Raw genomic sequence first — 16,934 nt, forward strand, 5'->3', positions numbered from 1 at the left:
TCACCAACATCAACGTGGGATGGCCGGGAAAGGTACATGACGCTCGCATCTTCAGGAACTCTGGTCTGTTTCAAAAGCTTCAAGAAGGGACTTTATTCCCAGACCAGAAAATAACTGTTGGTGATGTTGAAATGCCTATATGTATCCTTGGGGACCCAGCCTACCCCTTAATGCCATGGCTCATGAAGCCGTACACAGGCAGCCTGGACAGCAGTCAGGAGCTGTTCAACTACAGGCTGAGCAAGTGCAGAATGGTGGTAGAATGTGCATTTGGACGTTTAAAGGCGCGCTGGCGCAGTTTACTGACTTGGTTAGACCTCAGCGAAACCAATATTCCCACTGTTATTACTGCTTGCTGTGTGCTCCACAATATCTGTGAGAGTAAGGGGGAGACGTTTATGGCGGGGTGGGAGGTTGAGGCAAATCGCCTGGCTGCTGGTTACGCGCAGCCAGACACCAGGGCGGTTAGAAGAGCACAGGAGGGTGCGGTACGCATCAGAGAGGCTTTGAAAACCAGTTTCATGACTGGCCAGGCTACGGTGTGAAAGTTCTGTTTGTTTCTCCTTGATGAAACCCCCCGCCCCTTGGTTCACTCTACTTCCTTGTAAGCTAACCACCCTCCCCTCCTCCCTTTGATCACCTCTTGCAGAGGCAATAAAGTCATTGTTGCTTCACATTCATGCATTCTTTATTCATTCATCACACAAATAGGGGGATGACTACCAAGGTAGCCCAGGAGGGGTGGTGGAGGAGGGAAGGAAAATGCCACACAGCACTTTAAAAGTTTACAACTTTAAAATTTATTGAATGACAGCCTTCTTTTTTTGGGGCAATCCTCTGTGGTGGAGTGGCTGGTTGGCCGGTGGCCACCCCACCGCGTTCTTGGGCATCTGAGTGTGGAGGCTATGGAACTTGGGGAGGAGGGCGGTTGGTTACACAGGGGCTGTAGTGGCAGTCTGTGCTCCAGCTGCCTTTGCTGCAGCTCAACCATACACTGGAGCATACTGGTTTGGTCCTCCAGCAGCCTCAGCATTGAATCCTGCCTCCTCTCATCACGCTGTTGCCACATTCGAGCTTCAGCCCTCTCTTCAGCCCGCCACTTACTCTCTTCAGCCCGCCACTTACTCTCTTCAGCCCGCCACCTCTCCTCCTGGTCATTTTGTGCTTTCCTGCAGTCTGACATTATTTGCCTCCACGCATTCGTCTGTGCTCTGTCAGTGTGGGAGGACAGCATGAGCTCGGAGAACATTTCATCTCGAGTGCGTTTTTTTTTTCTTTCTAATCTTCACTAGCCTCTGGGAAGGAGAAGATCCTGTGATCATTGAAACACATGCAGCTGGTGGAGAAAAGAAAAGGGACAGCGGTATTTAAAAAGACACATTTTATAAAACACTGGCTACACTCTTTCAGGGTAAACCTTGCTGTTAACATTACATACATAGCACATGTGCTTTCGTTACAAGGTCGCATTTTGCCTCCCCCCACCGCGTGGCTACCCCCTCAACCCTCCCCCCTCCCTGTGGCTAACAGCGGGGAACATTTCTGTTCAGCCGCAGGCAAACAGCCCAGCGGGAATGGGCTCCTCTGAGTGTCCCCTGAAGAAAAGCACCCTATTTCAACCAGGTGACCATGGATTATATCTCACTCTCCTGAGGATAACACACGAACGGATGTTGCTTGAACGCCAGCAAACATACACTGCAATGCTTTGTTGTACAATGATTCCCGAGTACGTGTTACTGGCCTGGAGTGGTATAGTGTCCTACCATGAAGGACGCAATAAGTCTGCCCTCCCCAGAAACCTTTTGCAAAGGCTTTGGGAGTATATCCAGGAGAGCCGCGAATGCCAGGGCAAAGTAATCCTTTCACATGCTTGCTTTTAAACCCTGTATAGTATTTTAAAAGGTACACTCACCGGAGGTCCCTTCTCCGCCTGCTGGGTCCAGGAGGCAGCCTTGGGTGGGTTCAGGGGGTACTGGCTCCAGGTCCAGGGTGAGAAACAGTTCCTGGCTGTCGGGAAAACCGGTTTCTCCGCTTGCTTGCTGTGAGCTATCTACAACCTTGTCGTCATCATCATCTTCTTCGTCCCCAAAACCTGCTTCCGTATTGCCTCCATCTCCATTGAAGGAGTCAAACAACACGGCTGGGGTAGTGGTGGCTGAACCCCCTAAAATGGCATGCAGCTCATCATAGAAGCGGCATGTTTGGGGCTCTGACCCGGAGCGGCTGTTCGCCTCTCTGGTTTTCTGGTAGGCTTGCCTCAGCTCCTTCAGTTTCACGCTGCACTGCTTCGGGTCCCTGTTATGGCCTCTGTCCTTCATGCCCTGGGAGATCTTGACAAAGGTTTTGGCATTTCGAAAACTGGAACGGAGTTCTGATAGCACGGATTCCTCTCCCCATACAGCGATCAGATCCCGTACCTCCCGTTCGGTCCATGCTGGAGCTCTTTTGCGATTCTGAGACTCCATCATGGTCACCTCTGCTGATGAGCTCTGCATGGTCACCTGCAGCTTGCCACGCTGGCCAAACAGGGAATGAGATTCAAAAGTTCGCGGTTCTTTTCGTGTCTACCTGGCCAGTGCATCTGAGTTGAGAGTGCTGTCCAGAGCGGTCAAAATGGACGACTCTGGGATAGCTCCCGGAGGCCAATACTGTCGAATTGTGTCCACAGTACCCCAAATTCGACCCGGCAAGGCCAATTTAAGCGCTAATCCACTTGTCAGGGGTGGAGTAAGGAAATCGATTTTAAGAGCCCTTTAAGTCGAAATAAAGGGCTTCATCGTGTGGACGGGTGTAGGTTTACATCGATTTTAATGCTGCTAAATTCGACCTAAAGTCCTAGTGTAGACCAGGGCTGAGGTAATAGTCTGTCTCCTCTTCCAACAAGATTAGGAATATGCAGCCTGTATCTAAAGTGGTAGAGGTATTGGAATGCAGCCTTCACAGCAGATGCATTTCTTGATCCTGTGTTGGTCAGCCACTGAATCCACAGGGCTGTCTCCAGCTCCTATGTTTATAACGCTCACCCCGTGAGCTCTTTGGCTCTTCTCTCCGATGGTGGGTGTGTGGAACCTGCAAGACTGCTCATTCCCAATGAAATTTTTGCAGAGCTTCTAAAACGGTTAGTAAACGTGTCCGCTAACTACCACACCTCATTTCTAGATGTCTCTGCCCTTCCAACTAAGATGCCCTGCACATGTTGTGCAGAGACTGGTTTTGACTAAAATCCATGTCTGCTCCCCACTGTTTCTCTTCCTTCCTTTGGACTAAAAATAATAAAAACTACAGCATTTAATAAGCATGTAGGCTACATGTGAGTTTGGCTCTTCTGAAAATCTGGCATTAATATTTGCCAGAGGGTGTATCTTAGTAACCTAAGCATCTGATATGGAATTCTTAAATTCCTTGGAACCACAAATTCAAATCTTGATAAGGTCAATTCCAGTCCTCCAGCTTTCTGAGGTAAAACTGTGTAATATGTAACTTATGGTACGAGATTTTTGGAAAAGAACATAAGATCACGTGGGATTTGTGCTAGTGTCCTTGGCCAAAAGTCCCCCATCTACTCCTTTGTTCTTCAGTATGCCAAACACTAGTTCGCTCTGCTTGCTGACCAGCGTCCATTCCAGAAGTTGGAGTTCAGTGCTGCTGAATTTATATGGTTTGTGAAGTTCTTTGGGATACTCTGATGAAAAGAGGCATGTAAATGTAATTAAAAATGTGCTGGTGGCTAGAGAGAGACTTGTGTTGAAATATGGTATTGAGTTGTGAGGCTTTGCAGAGAACTACTGGAAAGGCACCATGTCCTCACCTCGTGTTGTAACTAGCTATTGGCAAAGTATTGGCATACCTCTTTTGTGAGGTGTGTGGGTGGATGGCAATGTGGTGGATGGCATACCTCTTCTTTTTTGTCCTAAACTACTAAAAAATAACTAACCAAATCATGTTTAAAGATTCCCTCATTTAGTGTTAACCAGATGCTTTATAGTAATGCCTTTAGCATGAATGCTTCTTCATGTTGTGTTAGTGTAGTGACACAGTGCATAGATATGTAAGTTTTTAAAAATACATAATCGCTGCTATGATGTGTATTTAGGTTTGGCAGCATTCAACTGTATTTTTTTATAATTAGTGCAAAATTATGGGTTTAAAGCAGTTTTCTTAATGTTAGCTATTTCAGTTTTCAGTTGTGGGAAATTATGTATGGGGTCAGACCATAATTGTTTAATGACAGCAGATGAGTCAAACATTTTTAAAATTTTTATAACCATTAAAATGCAAATTGTCGTCATCATGTCAAAATATACAAAGTAAGTATCCTTAAATCAAACTCTGTTCCTTTCTTACTCTGCTTATCTGTAGACTTCGATGATTATTAATGGAAATATTTTTTGTCATTAGTCTAATCCTTTCAAGCCTGTGTGTTTTGCAGTAGCACTTAGAGGTGCCCATTGAAATCATGGTCCCATTGTGCTAGGTGCTGTATAAACACATAGTGTGGGCCTGTTCCTGCCCTCAGGAACTTAGTCTAAATTCACAATTTTACTGCCCTAGGTACAATGTGATGTTGGTCTCAGTCCAGTTTCTAGGGACTGTTAGAAGTGACTGTATGATGGAGTCACAGCAGAAAGACCAAGGTCTGTCTATCTGACTGGTTGTGGAGAACAAATTCCTCCATCACCCTGGAAGTTGTAATTCTAGGTCAAGTTTGAGGCATGGTGGCAGGGCAGTTTCAACAAAGTTTGCATGGCTGTTTTCTGTGCTGTACCTGCTTTGTGGATAGTTAAGACTTCAGTCTCTAATCTGTGATCTTTGAAAGTGGTCACTTGTATTTAAATTCTGTGGAGTCTGTCACTTACTATCAAAATAGTTCAACTTAAAATGATAGTCATGTTTGAATCTGCTGCACCATTTTATGGTTGGACTAGGGCCCCCCGTGTAGCTTGTAGTGGAAAGGTTTCTAGAATATTGTACGTCTGTTCATATAGTAGCTTCTATTGAGGTTTTTGTGACAGACTCAAGGAAGGTAGTGTATATGAAGTTTATTGTACGTTTTTCAACCTCTTCTCACTCGTTCTGTTGTGTGGGCATGAGAACCCTATTGTAGATCTTCGTCGTGAACATAGGGAGCCGAACAAGATCTGCTACTCTGGAGTAAATTCTAGATTGTTCTGCTTTTGTTAGAAAAAAACCCTTCTTTTGATCCTCTCTCAGAGGGAGAGAGAGAAGGGAGTTTTTTTACTCTCAGCTATGCAACATTTAAATGTCTTGATTCCTGGTGTCCAAGCAGACTATTCAGTAGGAACATCTCTCTTCAGAGGCACTTAAGCAGGATTCTTTCCTTCAGGCAGTGCTGGTTAAGGTGACCGATAGGGCCAGAAAATGTGAAGTATGCCAACCCCTCTGCGCACAGGGAACAGCTGAAAGGAGAACCTCATGAGCCAAACCCTTCTGATCAGTTTCCTTATGGACTAGGAGAAGCTCCTGATAGCAAATGAAGTGGCCAGATATAATTTGATATGCTTTATAGGCAATTGGTTCACCTGTTACCTATGAGCCAAGCTTTTAGTGGCTCACTTTGCTCTCTGGGACCAGGTAGTCCCTGAGCTGACATAGTTAATGGAAGTTGTATGTTAGCATCTAAGATTGAATCAACAGAATGTACTCCAGAGTTAAGCTTCAGTTCAAGCATTAGTGCATAGCTGAGTCAGTTATCCAGCACCTGGCCATATCATGCAATGCCTTCTGGAGTCTTTCTTCCAACTCCCAGAAGGTATACATGAGGTCTTGAGTAGCATACTGGGTATGACTTATTTTCTGCTTGTGTAGATTTCTTTTAAAGGAGTACTTCCTAATATGCAGCCCACATCTTCCTTTGTTTAATCTCATTCACAGGCAGGGACCATATAATTTGGAGTACCAACATTAATTGTTGTCCTTCAGCCTTGGCGTTACCGATGAAAATTTGAAGGCTGTAATTTTCGTCCTTCTAGGCGCACGCTCTGCAGCATTTATTTTTGTACTCAGAATTCTTTCTTGTTTTTTCCTCTTTCCACAGTATTTGATTCTGAAACTCGAAAGACCTGCCATAGTCCAAAGTATCACCTTTGGCAAATATGAGAAGACTCATGTCTGCAATTTAAAGAAGTTTAAAGTCTTTGGTGGGATGAATGAAGAAAACATGACAGACCTATTATCCAGGTAAGAGATGATTTCAGCAACTTGTAAATCCATCCTAAATCAAAGGCGGGACCAGAGTGTTCTTCCCTCCCCTCTTTTCTCCCAGATGGCACTCGGTTAACAGTGCAAAAAGGCTATTAGTGTAAGCCTGCTGTTGGCTCCTGTGGCCCCATGTACAGCCCCTGGGCAGATAACTGATGTGATATGGTCAGGCCAAGGAGCATATATGCCAAAATTTAGCTCTGGGAAGCCTTCCCTACCTTGTTCTAACCACAGAGGATTTGTGGAGGGTGAGCTCCTGGAGGTTTTGAAGAGCCAGGGTGCAATGCTTGTGGGCTGAGATTCCTTTCTTCTGCATACCTGAGACTTGCACCTAAATTTGAGCTACAGTTGTGGAAAACTTTTAATAGTTCTTTAGGAGTTGTGTAGTAAGTGTTCTCGGCTGCATATGTATAGAAACTCATTATAACAATACAGGTCTGAACTACTCAGCTGTTTTACCTTCATATTGATTGCTCTGTCAAAGGGTAGAGTACAAAACTAATTTCTTCTTTGTCTTAAATCACTTGATTTGGTAGTCCAGTGGTAGGTATTTTATGGAAGGCAGCCTATTACCAGTTTTAGACTTATCATAGACCTTAGAATAATTACTAATTTAAATTTGAGAAGGCCACCTAGCCAGTCTTCTGCCTCCTAAGTTGAAAGGGAGAGATAATATTTAGATCACCCACTGTACTTCAAGTGCAGAGGAGCCATACAGCAAGAGCCAATGTTAATTGGAGGCCAGCAACAGGGAAGCCCAGTTATAGGGAGTGTGTGCTGGTTTGTTGAAGTAGTCAGTACTTGTTGGCTGCACTTCCTTGATCAAAGAATCAGACTAGTGCTGCCTTACCAGGTGAAACCATGTGACATGAAGAACCGAGCGTAGATATCCTATAGGACCATGTAGTAGGATTTCAAAAGCATCTTCAGATTTGAACTACCCCAATTTAGTAATTTTAAATTGCTATTGCTTAGTGCTTGAATTGTGGGGCAACTTGATAGGAAGAGGGAAGGACTGAACTAATATGCTAGTAGTTTGCTGGTATAGTTGAGCAGTCTTTGTGTCATTTGACTTCTCAATTTTTCAGGAATTATTTCTTCATATATTATTTTTGATGTAACTATACTAAAGTCCAGGTTTATTTTATTACGAATCTTGATACCTTGCACTTTATGTAGTACTTTTTTCATCTGGAAATCACAGAGCACTTTTAAAATCAGTTAATTCTCATAATGCTCCTGTGAGGTAGGCAAGTACTATCTATGGCTTACAAATGGGAAAGCTGAGTTGCAGAGAAGTGACTTGCCTAAAGTTACATTTTGAGTCCGCATAGACTGGAACAGAATCCATATCTCCTGACTCCAGTTCCCTACTCATATCACTAGACATGTTACCTCCTTGGGAGGTAAAGTGGCTGATTCAATCCAGACACTGGTCCAACATGCATACTTATGAATCAGTAGTAAAATGAAACCATCACATTTCAGACATGACTTAGGTTGCATTTACTAGTTAGTTCTAAAATACGAGGTAAGATTTAGTAACTTTATTTATTTTTTCCACAGTGGCTTAAAGAATGATTATAACAAAGAAACATTCACCTTGAAGCATAAAATTGATGAACAGATGTTCCCCTGTCGATTCATTAAGATAGGTAAATGCATTTTTTCAGCATTCTGAGTAGAAAATAATCTCTTCTTATACATGTGCCAGTCTTGGCACTTGTGACTACGCTGTATTCAGGCAAAATATTCAAAATAGCTGTTCCATTTCATGATCTCTTAGACTGGTTAGACTAGAATACAGTGAAGCCTTGTAGCCAAGGAGTAATAGCTTAATATTTTAAATCCTATGGACTGCAAGCAAAGTACAATACAAACTTAAAGAAATGTGAACAAGGTCAGCTCCCAGACTGCTGCGCTGGGCATCACAGAATGGGGAAGAGATGGCCAGCCCTCTGTGGAGATAGAGGTGGTTAGGGACTATTTAGAAAAGCTGGACGTGCACAAGTCCATGGGGCCGGACGAGTTACATCCGAGAGTGCTGAAGGAATTGGCGGCTGTGATTGCAGAGCCCTTGGCCATTATCTTTGAAAACTCGTGGCGAACGGGGGAAGTCCCGGATGACTGGAAAAAGGCTAATGTAGTGCCAATCTTTAAAAAAGGGAAGAAGGAGGATCCTGGGAACTACAGGCCAGTCAGCCTCACCTCAGTCCCTGGAAAAATCATGGAGCAGGTCCTCAAAGAATCAATCCTGAAGCACTTACATGAGAGGAAAGTGATCAGGAACAGTCAGCATGGATTCACCAAGGGAAGGTCATGCCTGACTAATCTAATCGCCTTTTATGATGAGATTACTGGTTCTGTGGATGAAGGGAAAGCAGTGGATGTATTGTTTCTTGACTTTAGCAAAGCTTTTGACACTGTCTCCCACAGTATTCTTGCCAGCAAGTTAAGGAAGTATGGGCTAGATGAATGCACTATAAGGTGGGTAGAAAGCTGGCTAGATTGTCGGGCTCAACGGGTAGTGATCAATGGCTCCATGTCTAGTTGGCAGCCGGTGTCAAGTGGAGTGCCCCAGGGGTCGGTCCTGGGGCCGGTTTTGTTCAATATCTTCATAAATGATCTGGAGGATGGTGTGGATTGCACTCTCAGCAAATTTGCGGATGATACTAAACTGGGAGGAGTGGTAGATACGCTGGAGGGGAGGGATAGGATACAGAAGGACCTAGACAAATTGGAGGATTGGGCCAAAAGAAATCTGATGAGGTTCAATAAGGATAAGTGCAGGGTCCTGCACTTAGGATGGAAGAATCCAATGCACCGCTACAGACTAGGGACCGAATGGCTAGGCAGCAGTTCTGCGGAAAAGGACCTAGGGGTGACAGTGGACAAGAAGCTGGATGAGAGTCAACAGTGTGCCCTTGTTGCCAAGAAGGCCAATGGCATTTTGGGATGTATAAGTAGGGGCATAGCGAGCAGATCGAGGGATGTGATCGTTCCCCTCTATTCGACACTGGTGAGGCCTCATCTGGAGTACTGTGTCCAGTTTTGGGCCCCACACTACAAGAAGGATGTGGATAAATTGGAGAGAGTCCAGCGAAGGGCAACAAGAATGATTAGGGGTCTAGAGCACATGACTTATGAGGAGAGGCTGAGGGAGCTGGGATTGTTTAGTCTGCAGAAGAGAAGAATGAGGGGGGATTTGATAGCTGCTTTCAACTACCTGAAAGGGGGTTCCAAAGAGGATGGCTCTAGACTGTTCTCAATGGTAGCAGATGACAGAACGAGGAGTAATGGTCTCAAGTTGCAATGGGGGAGGTTTAGATTGGATATTAGGAAAAACTTTTTCACTAAGAGGGTGGTGAAACACTGGAATGCGTTACCTAGGGAGGTGGTAGAATCTCCTTCCTTAGAGGTTTTTAAGGTCAGGCTTGACAAAGCCCTGGCTGGGATGATTTAACTGGGAATTGGTCCTGCTTCGAGCAGGGGGTTGGACTAGATGACCTTCTGGGGTCCCTTCCAACCCTGATATTCTATGATTCTATGATCATGTGGCCAAGTAATATTGCTGGGGAAGCTGCTTACTCTCCTACTATGAATTACAGTACAGAGCTTTAAAAAAAATTTCTAGTAGTTTACTGCTGGTAAAAAGTTCAGCATTGACAGCCTTCAAGGTTGAAAAGAGTTGAATTCTTCTATTCCCAAAACAGAAACAGCATGGTTAGCAGGAACAGAAGCTTCCCTTGCCCCTTCCATACCACCTAGACTCACCTTGACTAAAGAGACAATATCTGGGGGAAGCGGCAGGTCAGTCCCCATGATGTTCTGAGTCATTGGTCTAACAATTAAGGCCACTTGCGTTGGTGGTTTTTGCAATGGGAGCATTTGTCCACTGAGAACTGGACTGAGTCATTTCCTCATTTCACCTGGGCTACCAAGCAAAATAACACTTGGTCACTGTTTTTTTTGCTGCATTTCAGTGAGTGACCTAGAAGTAAAAGATTCCAATTTATGGATTAGCTGACCTATCTGGTCCCTTAGGGTATGTCTACACTGCAATTAAAAAAACTCACTGCACTGAGTCTGAGCCCAGATCAGTTGACTCAGGCTCACAGGGCTTTGGCTGTGGGGCTATAAAATTGCAGAGTACATGTTTGGGCTGGAGTCAGGACTCCGAGACTCTCCCCTCTTGTGGGGTCTGAGTCTGGGTTCCAGCCTGAGCCCAAATATTTTACATAGCAATTTTATAGTCCTGTGAGCCTAACAAGGCTGATCTGGAGCCAGCTGTGGCTCTGCTACTGGTCTTATATTGTGGTATTACACATACTCTCAGGTCAAGAAATAGATAAGTTCATGGAGGATAGGTCCATCAATGGCTATTAGCCAGGATGGGCAAGGATGGTGTCCCTAGCCTCTGTTTGCCTGGGCAACAGGGTATGGATCATGTGGTGATTACCTGTTCTGTTAATTCCCTCTAAGGCACCTAGCATTGACCACTGTTGGAAGACAGGCTACTGGGCTAGATGAACCTTTGGTCTGACCCATTATGGCCATTCTGATGTTCTTATGTTCTTGTTTGCTTTGCTGTAGTGGCTGTTCTTTGGAAGGAAAACAGCAAGGACATACTTGCAGAAAAGTGGAGGAATGAGACAGTTTACTAATATAACTTACTCAAGCTACATAATTCATATACTGTGAATCTTGAGGTCCTGGTTTATTTTACCTCGCTCACCCAGACTTTGCTGAGACTGTCTGAATGGGGCTCCTTTTGGAATCCCTTTATATCACTCATACCTTTGCTGTAGAGTTTTGTGAAGATGTTGTCTCCAGCGTGTGCCAGCACCCAGGGAAGTGAGAACTTAGGCCCAGGAATTTAAATCTGTCATTTGTGTGATAACCAGGAGCCCTAATTCCCATAAGTGTGCAAGTGTATTTTTTTAACTATCTTTTTTTTTCCCCCCTATGATCTTCTTGGCCATATAATCTGCAAAATTTGGCTCTGAGATACTTAGTGATGGAAGAGCAAGGTAAAGCAGCACAAATGCTGTGTTGAGTATAGAATATTTGAATGTATTAGTAAAGTTTTATTGCCCTTAAACATGCTGAGGCCTTTTTATTTTGTCTCAGGATAAAAGTGTTATATTATGGTATTACTTTTCATATGTTGTGATACAAGGTGTAAAAAGTAACACCAGTAACTTTTTGGTCATTTTTTGAGTGACTGGAGCATTAAATGTGTGCTGCTTTGCCATTCAGAAAATGATTTTTGAGCTCAAATTTACAAATGGCTATTTTAAAAAGTCACGCTTGACATACGTAATTGTAAGCTAATTCTGAATGTGTGCTTTTCTGTGGTTGAAGGAAACTGATTTGATAGGTGATGAATATCTAACAGTTATGTGTGGAATGTGTGTACTTCATTAATTTATGCGTGCACCAGAGAGGGGTTTGGAATGCCCACAAGTGAATATTTATTCCCAGGATTTTTCATAGATCGGGTGTAGGATGATTTGAACATTACTCCTGGGGGAATTCTGTGCCACTGTGCACATGCAGAATTTGTGTGTCCTGCAGATTTTTTTCCCAACCTGCAGAAAATACATTTTGCCCAGGAAGAGCTGCAGTTCTGCCTTTCGCTCACCGGAGGCTGCTGTGGCACCAGAATAGCCAATGATGGGTGAAAGGTGGAACTGCAGCACTTCTTGGGCACAGTGTATTTTCTGCGGGGGAGTGCAGGCTGGGGAATTTTCTGATGGTGCAGGATTCCCCCAGGAGTAGAAGTCCATCACTGCACCCTGCCTGCGGCGCCAGGTTAGGACAGACAGAGTGGGGCACATGGGACTGCTGGGGCGGGGGGATCACAGACTACGATTCAGAATGGCTAGTGGTGGGGACAGACTGGGGTGTAGGCTCATCAGCTGGAGGGGTGATGGCATTAAGCCAGGGGCTGAATGGGAGTTGGGGGGTGCAAGGCCACATGGGGATAGGGGAGGAGAGTTGCAGGGACACATGGGTATGGGGGGTTGGGGAAGAGGGGCAGGTGTACCTGACTGAATGGGAGAACTTGGGGTCAGCAAGGGTCTGCATGGGGGAGGCTTCTGAACTGCCTAACAATTCCCCCTCACCCCAGCCCCCCCCCAAAACAAAACACCTGTTCCATACTTCTACCACCTACACCCAACAAACTTGTAGGTTCACTCCAGGCTCCTTTCCTCTCCCTCAGCTCCTCTGGTAGCCCTCACTCCCCCAAGCCTTTGCACTGCTTCTGACAGGTGCAGGAAACACACTTCTGTATTGTAATTTAAATTAAAGTTCTGTACTAACATGCCTGGTAATTATCAGAATCTTTTTTTGCTGACAGATATTTTGAAATAAATTACTGAAATAATCGAAACCTGTATGATTATATTCTTGTTTTGATAGATAAAATATGCAGAATTTTAAAATATTGTGTGCAGAATTTTTAATGTTTTGGTGCAGAATTCCCCCAGGCGTAGGACATGCCAGTCAAAGAGCTTTGAGGTCTGTCTTGATACCAGATAGTGTCTTTTCTAAAGAGCATGGTATTTTGCTCTGTGATTAACGTGTAACATTTTATTTTTGCAACAACAATCCTCAGCTTTTCAACTCTTCACTAGTTTAGTGATATGTAATAATTACATAACAGATGCGTGCATGGACTTGGGAGTGAATAAACTGTGGGGTGTCAGAAGTCACTGCTGAAGAAACAGTTGCTGGATAACTTAGAAGAATGTATCTATGCTGTTCTGGACTTGTAAACATGTGCAATAGGCAAAAGCTAAGTAGAGTTAGGTCTGGTCTGTCTTTGTATGGAATATACCAGAGAGGAAAAAAATCTGTTGGTTTTGTGCACGACTGTTAATTGCTGGACCACTAGTGACTGGAAGAGTATAGCTAGAAGTCTTAGCATGAGAACAACCTTGCCTATAATGCTTCTCAATACCAAAGCCCTTCATCTGTTTCTTGCTGAAATGTGTTCCTTATACACAGAGAATCTGCATGTTACCGTTCTACATTGATTGAGATGGGACTCTCCATTCTAAGCCCCTTTTTTTAGTACCTTAATTTCTTGATTCCTCTATCTTTTGGGATGAATTTTTTTATGCTTGCTGCATGCCCAGAAGTAAATTTTGGTTTCGGAAAATTGATGAAAGTCTACATAGCACTTGAGAAAGATTAGGCTTTTGAAAACTACAAGTGGCCTTTAGACTGAAACCTATTAAAATACTTTCTATTTTGTTTTATGCAGCATTGTTCATATAATAATGTGACATAAGTGTTTCTACTATGAAATTACTGTGAAAATGGTGATGTGAAATTCCGTTATTTTTCATGGTTACAGATCAAATTTGCTCAATTTACAAGTAAACTTTTCCCTACTTGCTAGCCATGGTAATTCAACTTGGGATAGGAATGCTATGCTGTGTTCCTTGTGACATCACCAATAATCAAGATTTTGTAAGCCAAAATTTGCTCTATGAGCCTACTGGGTGAAATCCTGACTCCAACCAAGTCACCCATTTTCATCAGTGGGGTTGCACAGGTGTAAATGAAGACATAATTTGCCTCTGTGATTGGAATTTGGTTAACAATTCTATTAATAAGCATGCCACGATAGACTCAAACTTCCACTCCTGTAGTTGAATGAGCTCTGCAGAGTTAGCAGAAGGAAAACAGTGTGGGGGAGAAACCCAACCAAATGCCTTATGTTGTTTAAGTGTTCAGACATGCCTCCTAACTTGAAAGGAGCAGAGCAGTTGAATAAGAAGGTAACTTGAAAAAAAAATCTTTTTTAGATTGAGCTTCACTTTTATAATTCTGGCCACTTGACGTTCAGATTTCATAGGCCATGCAACAGAGCAATGGGACATGTTTAACCCTTATAATAAAATTCTGTTTTGCCTAGTTGTTCATTGAAAGACTGGGCGTGGGTGAGGGAAGCAGCTTACTTGGACATGTCCTATACCAATAGAAAGTTCATATATTCATGTTTTATCTCAACACTTTCATTTCTGGCCCTTCTACCTTCCCTGGTTTCAGGAAGCTGTGCTTGGGTAAAGCTCTTTACTGGGGGTGTGGGAGGGTGTTGTGACCATGTGGTTATACTGAAAACTTATCAAGAGGAGTGTCTGACATACCAAATAACTGGCATGTGTTAATCAGTCCGCATGTGCCATAAGCTTTGGTATAATGGAATGGAACTATATTTGCTTTACTGTTGCTTCTCTGGTAAGTCTTTGTAAATAAGTTGACTGTAATGTTATCTAAATTGTACCTTGTAGCATATGTTTCTGTATACGTGTATGTTGTGTAGGCAAGTACCATAATGTTGGCCTGCAAGGGTACAGTTAAGGTTGCTGTAGGAATTGTAGATAATTTAAGATTGTTTGAAATAGATGAACTCAGACTTGATTCACATTTCCCCAGGCATAATTATTTTGGATGTTGGTTTTATTTCCATCCTCTATCACATGCTCCCTCAGTAGGCCTGTTCTTACATTATTTTATGAAAACAAAAGAACCTTAGTGCCAGTAAAAATACCTGTATGTTTTGTAAGTGCCCTAAATATCTCCACTGCTTTTGATCTTGTTAAAAGTGTGGTCAGATGTTTGGCTGCGTGTGTGTGTTTTCCCGGTTGGCTGTTCCAGCTCTGCACAGACAGTTGGCACAGCAGACCTTGAGTGAAGCGCCCAATGACCACAAGATTCATTAAGGTGCAAAGGCATCCAGCCAAGTTTATTATCGACAAAGCACGGGTAATAGCACCTGGCAGACTCCATGAGGATATTAAGACATGGATGCCCATGAAAGTGGAGGCAGCTCAGTCAATGGTGGGACTTTCCACTGCCCTCTAGGCTGGCCAAAGATAATCCCTCTGAGATTCATCTTTATACCCTGATATAAACAAGTTACGTACTGTCATCCTGACCTTATCTTTTAGGAGGGGTCAGTGTGTTTCTGTTATCCTTAGGGAACGTTTTTGTAGCATTGTTGATATCGGGATGTGTTTGCATGCGTACTCTGTACTTAACACTTCTTGGGAATGTTTATTTTTGCAGTATTAGCCCTGTTCTTGCCAGATTCTGTGAGCAGGTCCTGCCTCATACCAGGCCTCTAATACAAGGGCTTATGTCTCAGGCTCTTTTCCTACTACAAAAAGTATATTGATTTCTGCTCTGCACCAGTTTGTTACTGTGTAGCAGCAATTCAGTTGGTCTGAACTATTGTTTACATGTTCAGTATTGATTGCTGTAGCACTTGCAACAAAATATGCTGAGAATCTTTAGGTAGAGTTCTGAAGTTTTTTTACCGTGGCTAGAATGAGTCAAAGATAACTAAAGCTCTACCCCAAAGGGATGGGAGTGCCCAGCATAATCCAGTACAGAACATACACATAATAGGGTGTGGCCACTGCAGTGAGAATACCTTTGCAGAACAAATCTTTGGACTTCGTTTTTACAGGGGCTACTTCTCAAATACTTGGGAAGGTTTTACAGGCTTGTAGGATAGCACAGAAGAAGATACATGGTCCGGGGTGGGTGAAGGAGACAAAGGGAACGGTTGGGAAAAGAACTTAGATGGGACGTAGGATTTAACCTCCTCCTGGTCCCTCCTCAAAGCCCGCTACTTTGTTGCTTTTGCACAAAATTACGAATAAAATAAATTTAAAAGAAAACTAGCTCAGTACATAACAAAAACAGGGTTACCCTCATGACCTTATTTTGTGTGAATCTCACCGCTCTTTCAAACTGCATCCCACCGTCTGTTTCTCCTTATGTCATGTCTAATTTAAATGCTTGCTACCCCAACCATATGACATTTTATTTGTCTGAAATGCTGTGCACATCTCTAGGAGCTGTATAAATGAGAGAGCAGAAAGGTGTGAAAGTGAAGATGAGAAGCTTGCCCTTAATGTAGGAGAGTGGGAACCAGTGGAGAGATTCAGGACTGAGGAGATATGTTTAGAGTGATGGAAAAGGAATCTTAAAATGTCCTATGTTTTAGGGTTAAAGAACAGGTTATCCTGCCATTCAACTCATACTCTCCCCCCCACCCACCCCTCCATTTTCATCTTTTGGAGCAACTTTAAAATATCTAATTAAATTTTCTTGGGCTTTGTAGCCCCTGCGAGGCGTCTATCATCCTTCCCATATGTGGTATAAATTCTGTTTTCATGCTAATTGGTTTTTAAATTCTTCTGAAATAGAATGATCCTGCATGATGGAACTCTGATAGTAAAACCACCACTGCTCATCTGTTTTCTGTTTTATTTGTGAACAAATGTAAGACCTTGTTGAATGTTTAATAGAGCTATTGAACTGTTGGTGGTCTTACATCCTTGTGGTATTTATGGTTCGCATTTCTGAAGTACCTGTCACCCTAATAGCTGTACATAAATGTACAGGACATGTACATAAATGATTAGTATTATCCCTAAATGGGATTTCAGCTGTCCAACTGCATCCTCCATTTCATGGCCTCCCACAGCATGATTCCAAGTAAAGTGGGGTGAGGTGGGGAACCTGCTATTCGATTAAAACGCCTGTGTAAGGAGAAGTCGTCTTCTCTGAGTCAGATGTTAAACCTGGGCTGTTAAATCTTTGCTAGAAGCCAGTGCTACAGTTTGAACTCTAGGAAGTTCTATCCCAGTCCTGTGAGATATACCTTGTGCTCTGACAGCTTTCCA

The 16,934-nt window shown here is 43.4% G+C and overlaps 1 protein-coding gene across 5 annotated transcripts in view; it reads left to right on the forward strand.

Moving 5' to 3' along the window:
- Window positions 1-16,934, forward strand: part of MKLN1 (muskelin 1) — a 195,102-nt gene that overhangs the window by 52,381 nt on the left and 125,787 nt on the right. For 4 of the 5 annotated variants that reach the window (XM_074942695.1, XM_074942697.1, XM_074942698.1 and 1 more), the window contains exons 3-4: window positions 6,059-6,201; window positions 7,789-7,877. In XM_074942695.1, coding sequence (XP_074798796.1) covers window positions 6,059-6,201; window positions 7,789-7,877 — 232 coding nt within the window. Of the gene's footprint in view, window positions 1-6,058; window positions 6,202-7,788; window positions 7,878-16,934 lie in introns of those variants that run through there. The other variant, XM_074942699.1, reaches the window with a different exon arrangement.

Source organism: Natator depressus, chromosome 1 (genome assembly GCF_965152275.1).
Source record: "Natator depressus isolate rNatDep1 chromosome 1, rNatDep2.hap1, whole genome shotgun sequence".
NCBI classification, from domain to species: domain Eukaryota; kingdom Metazoa; phylum Chordata; order Testudines; family Cheloniidae; genus Natator; species Natator depressus.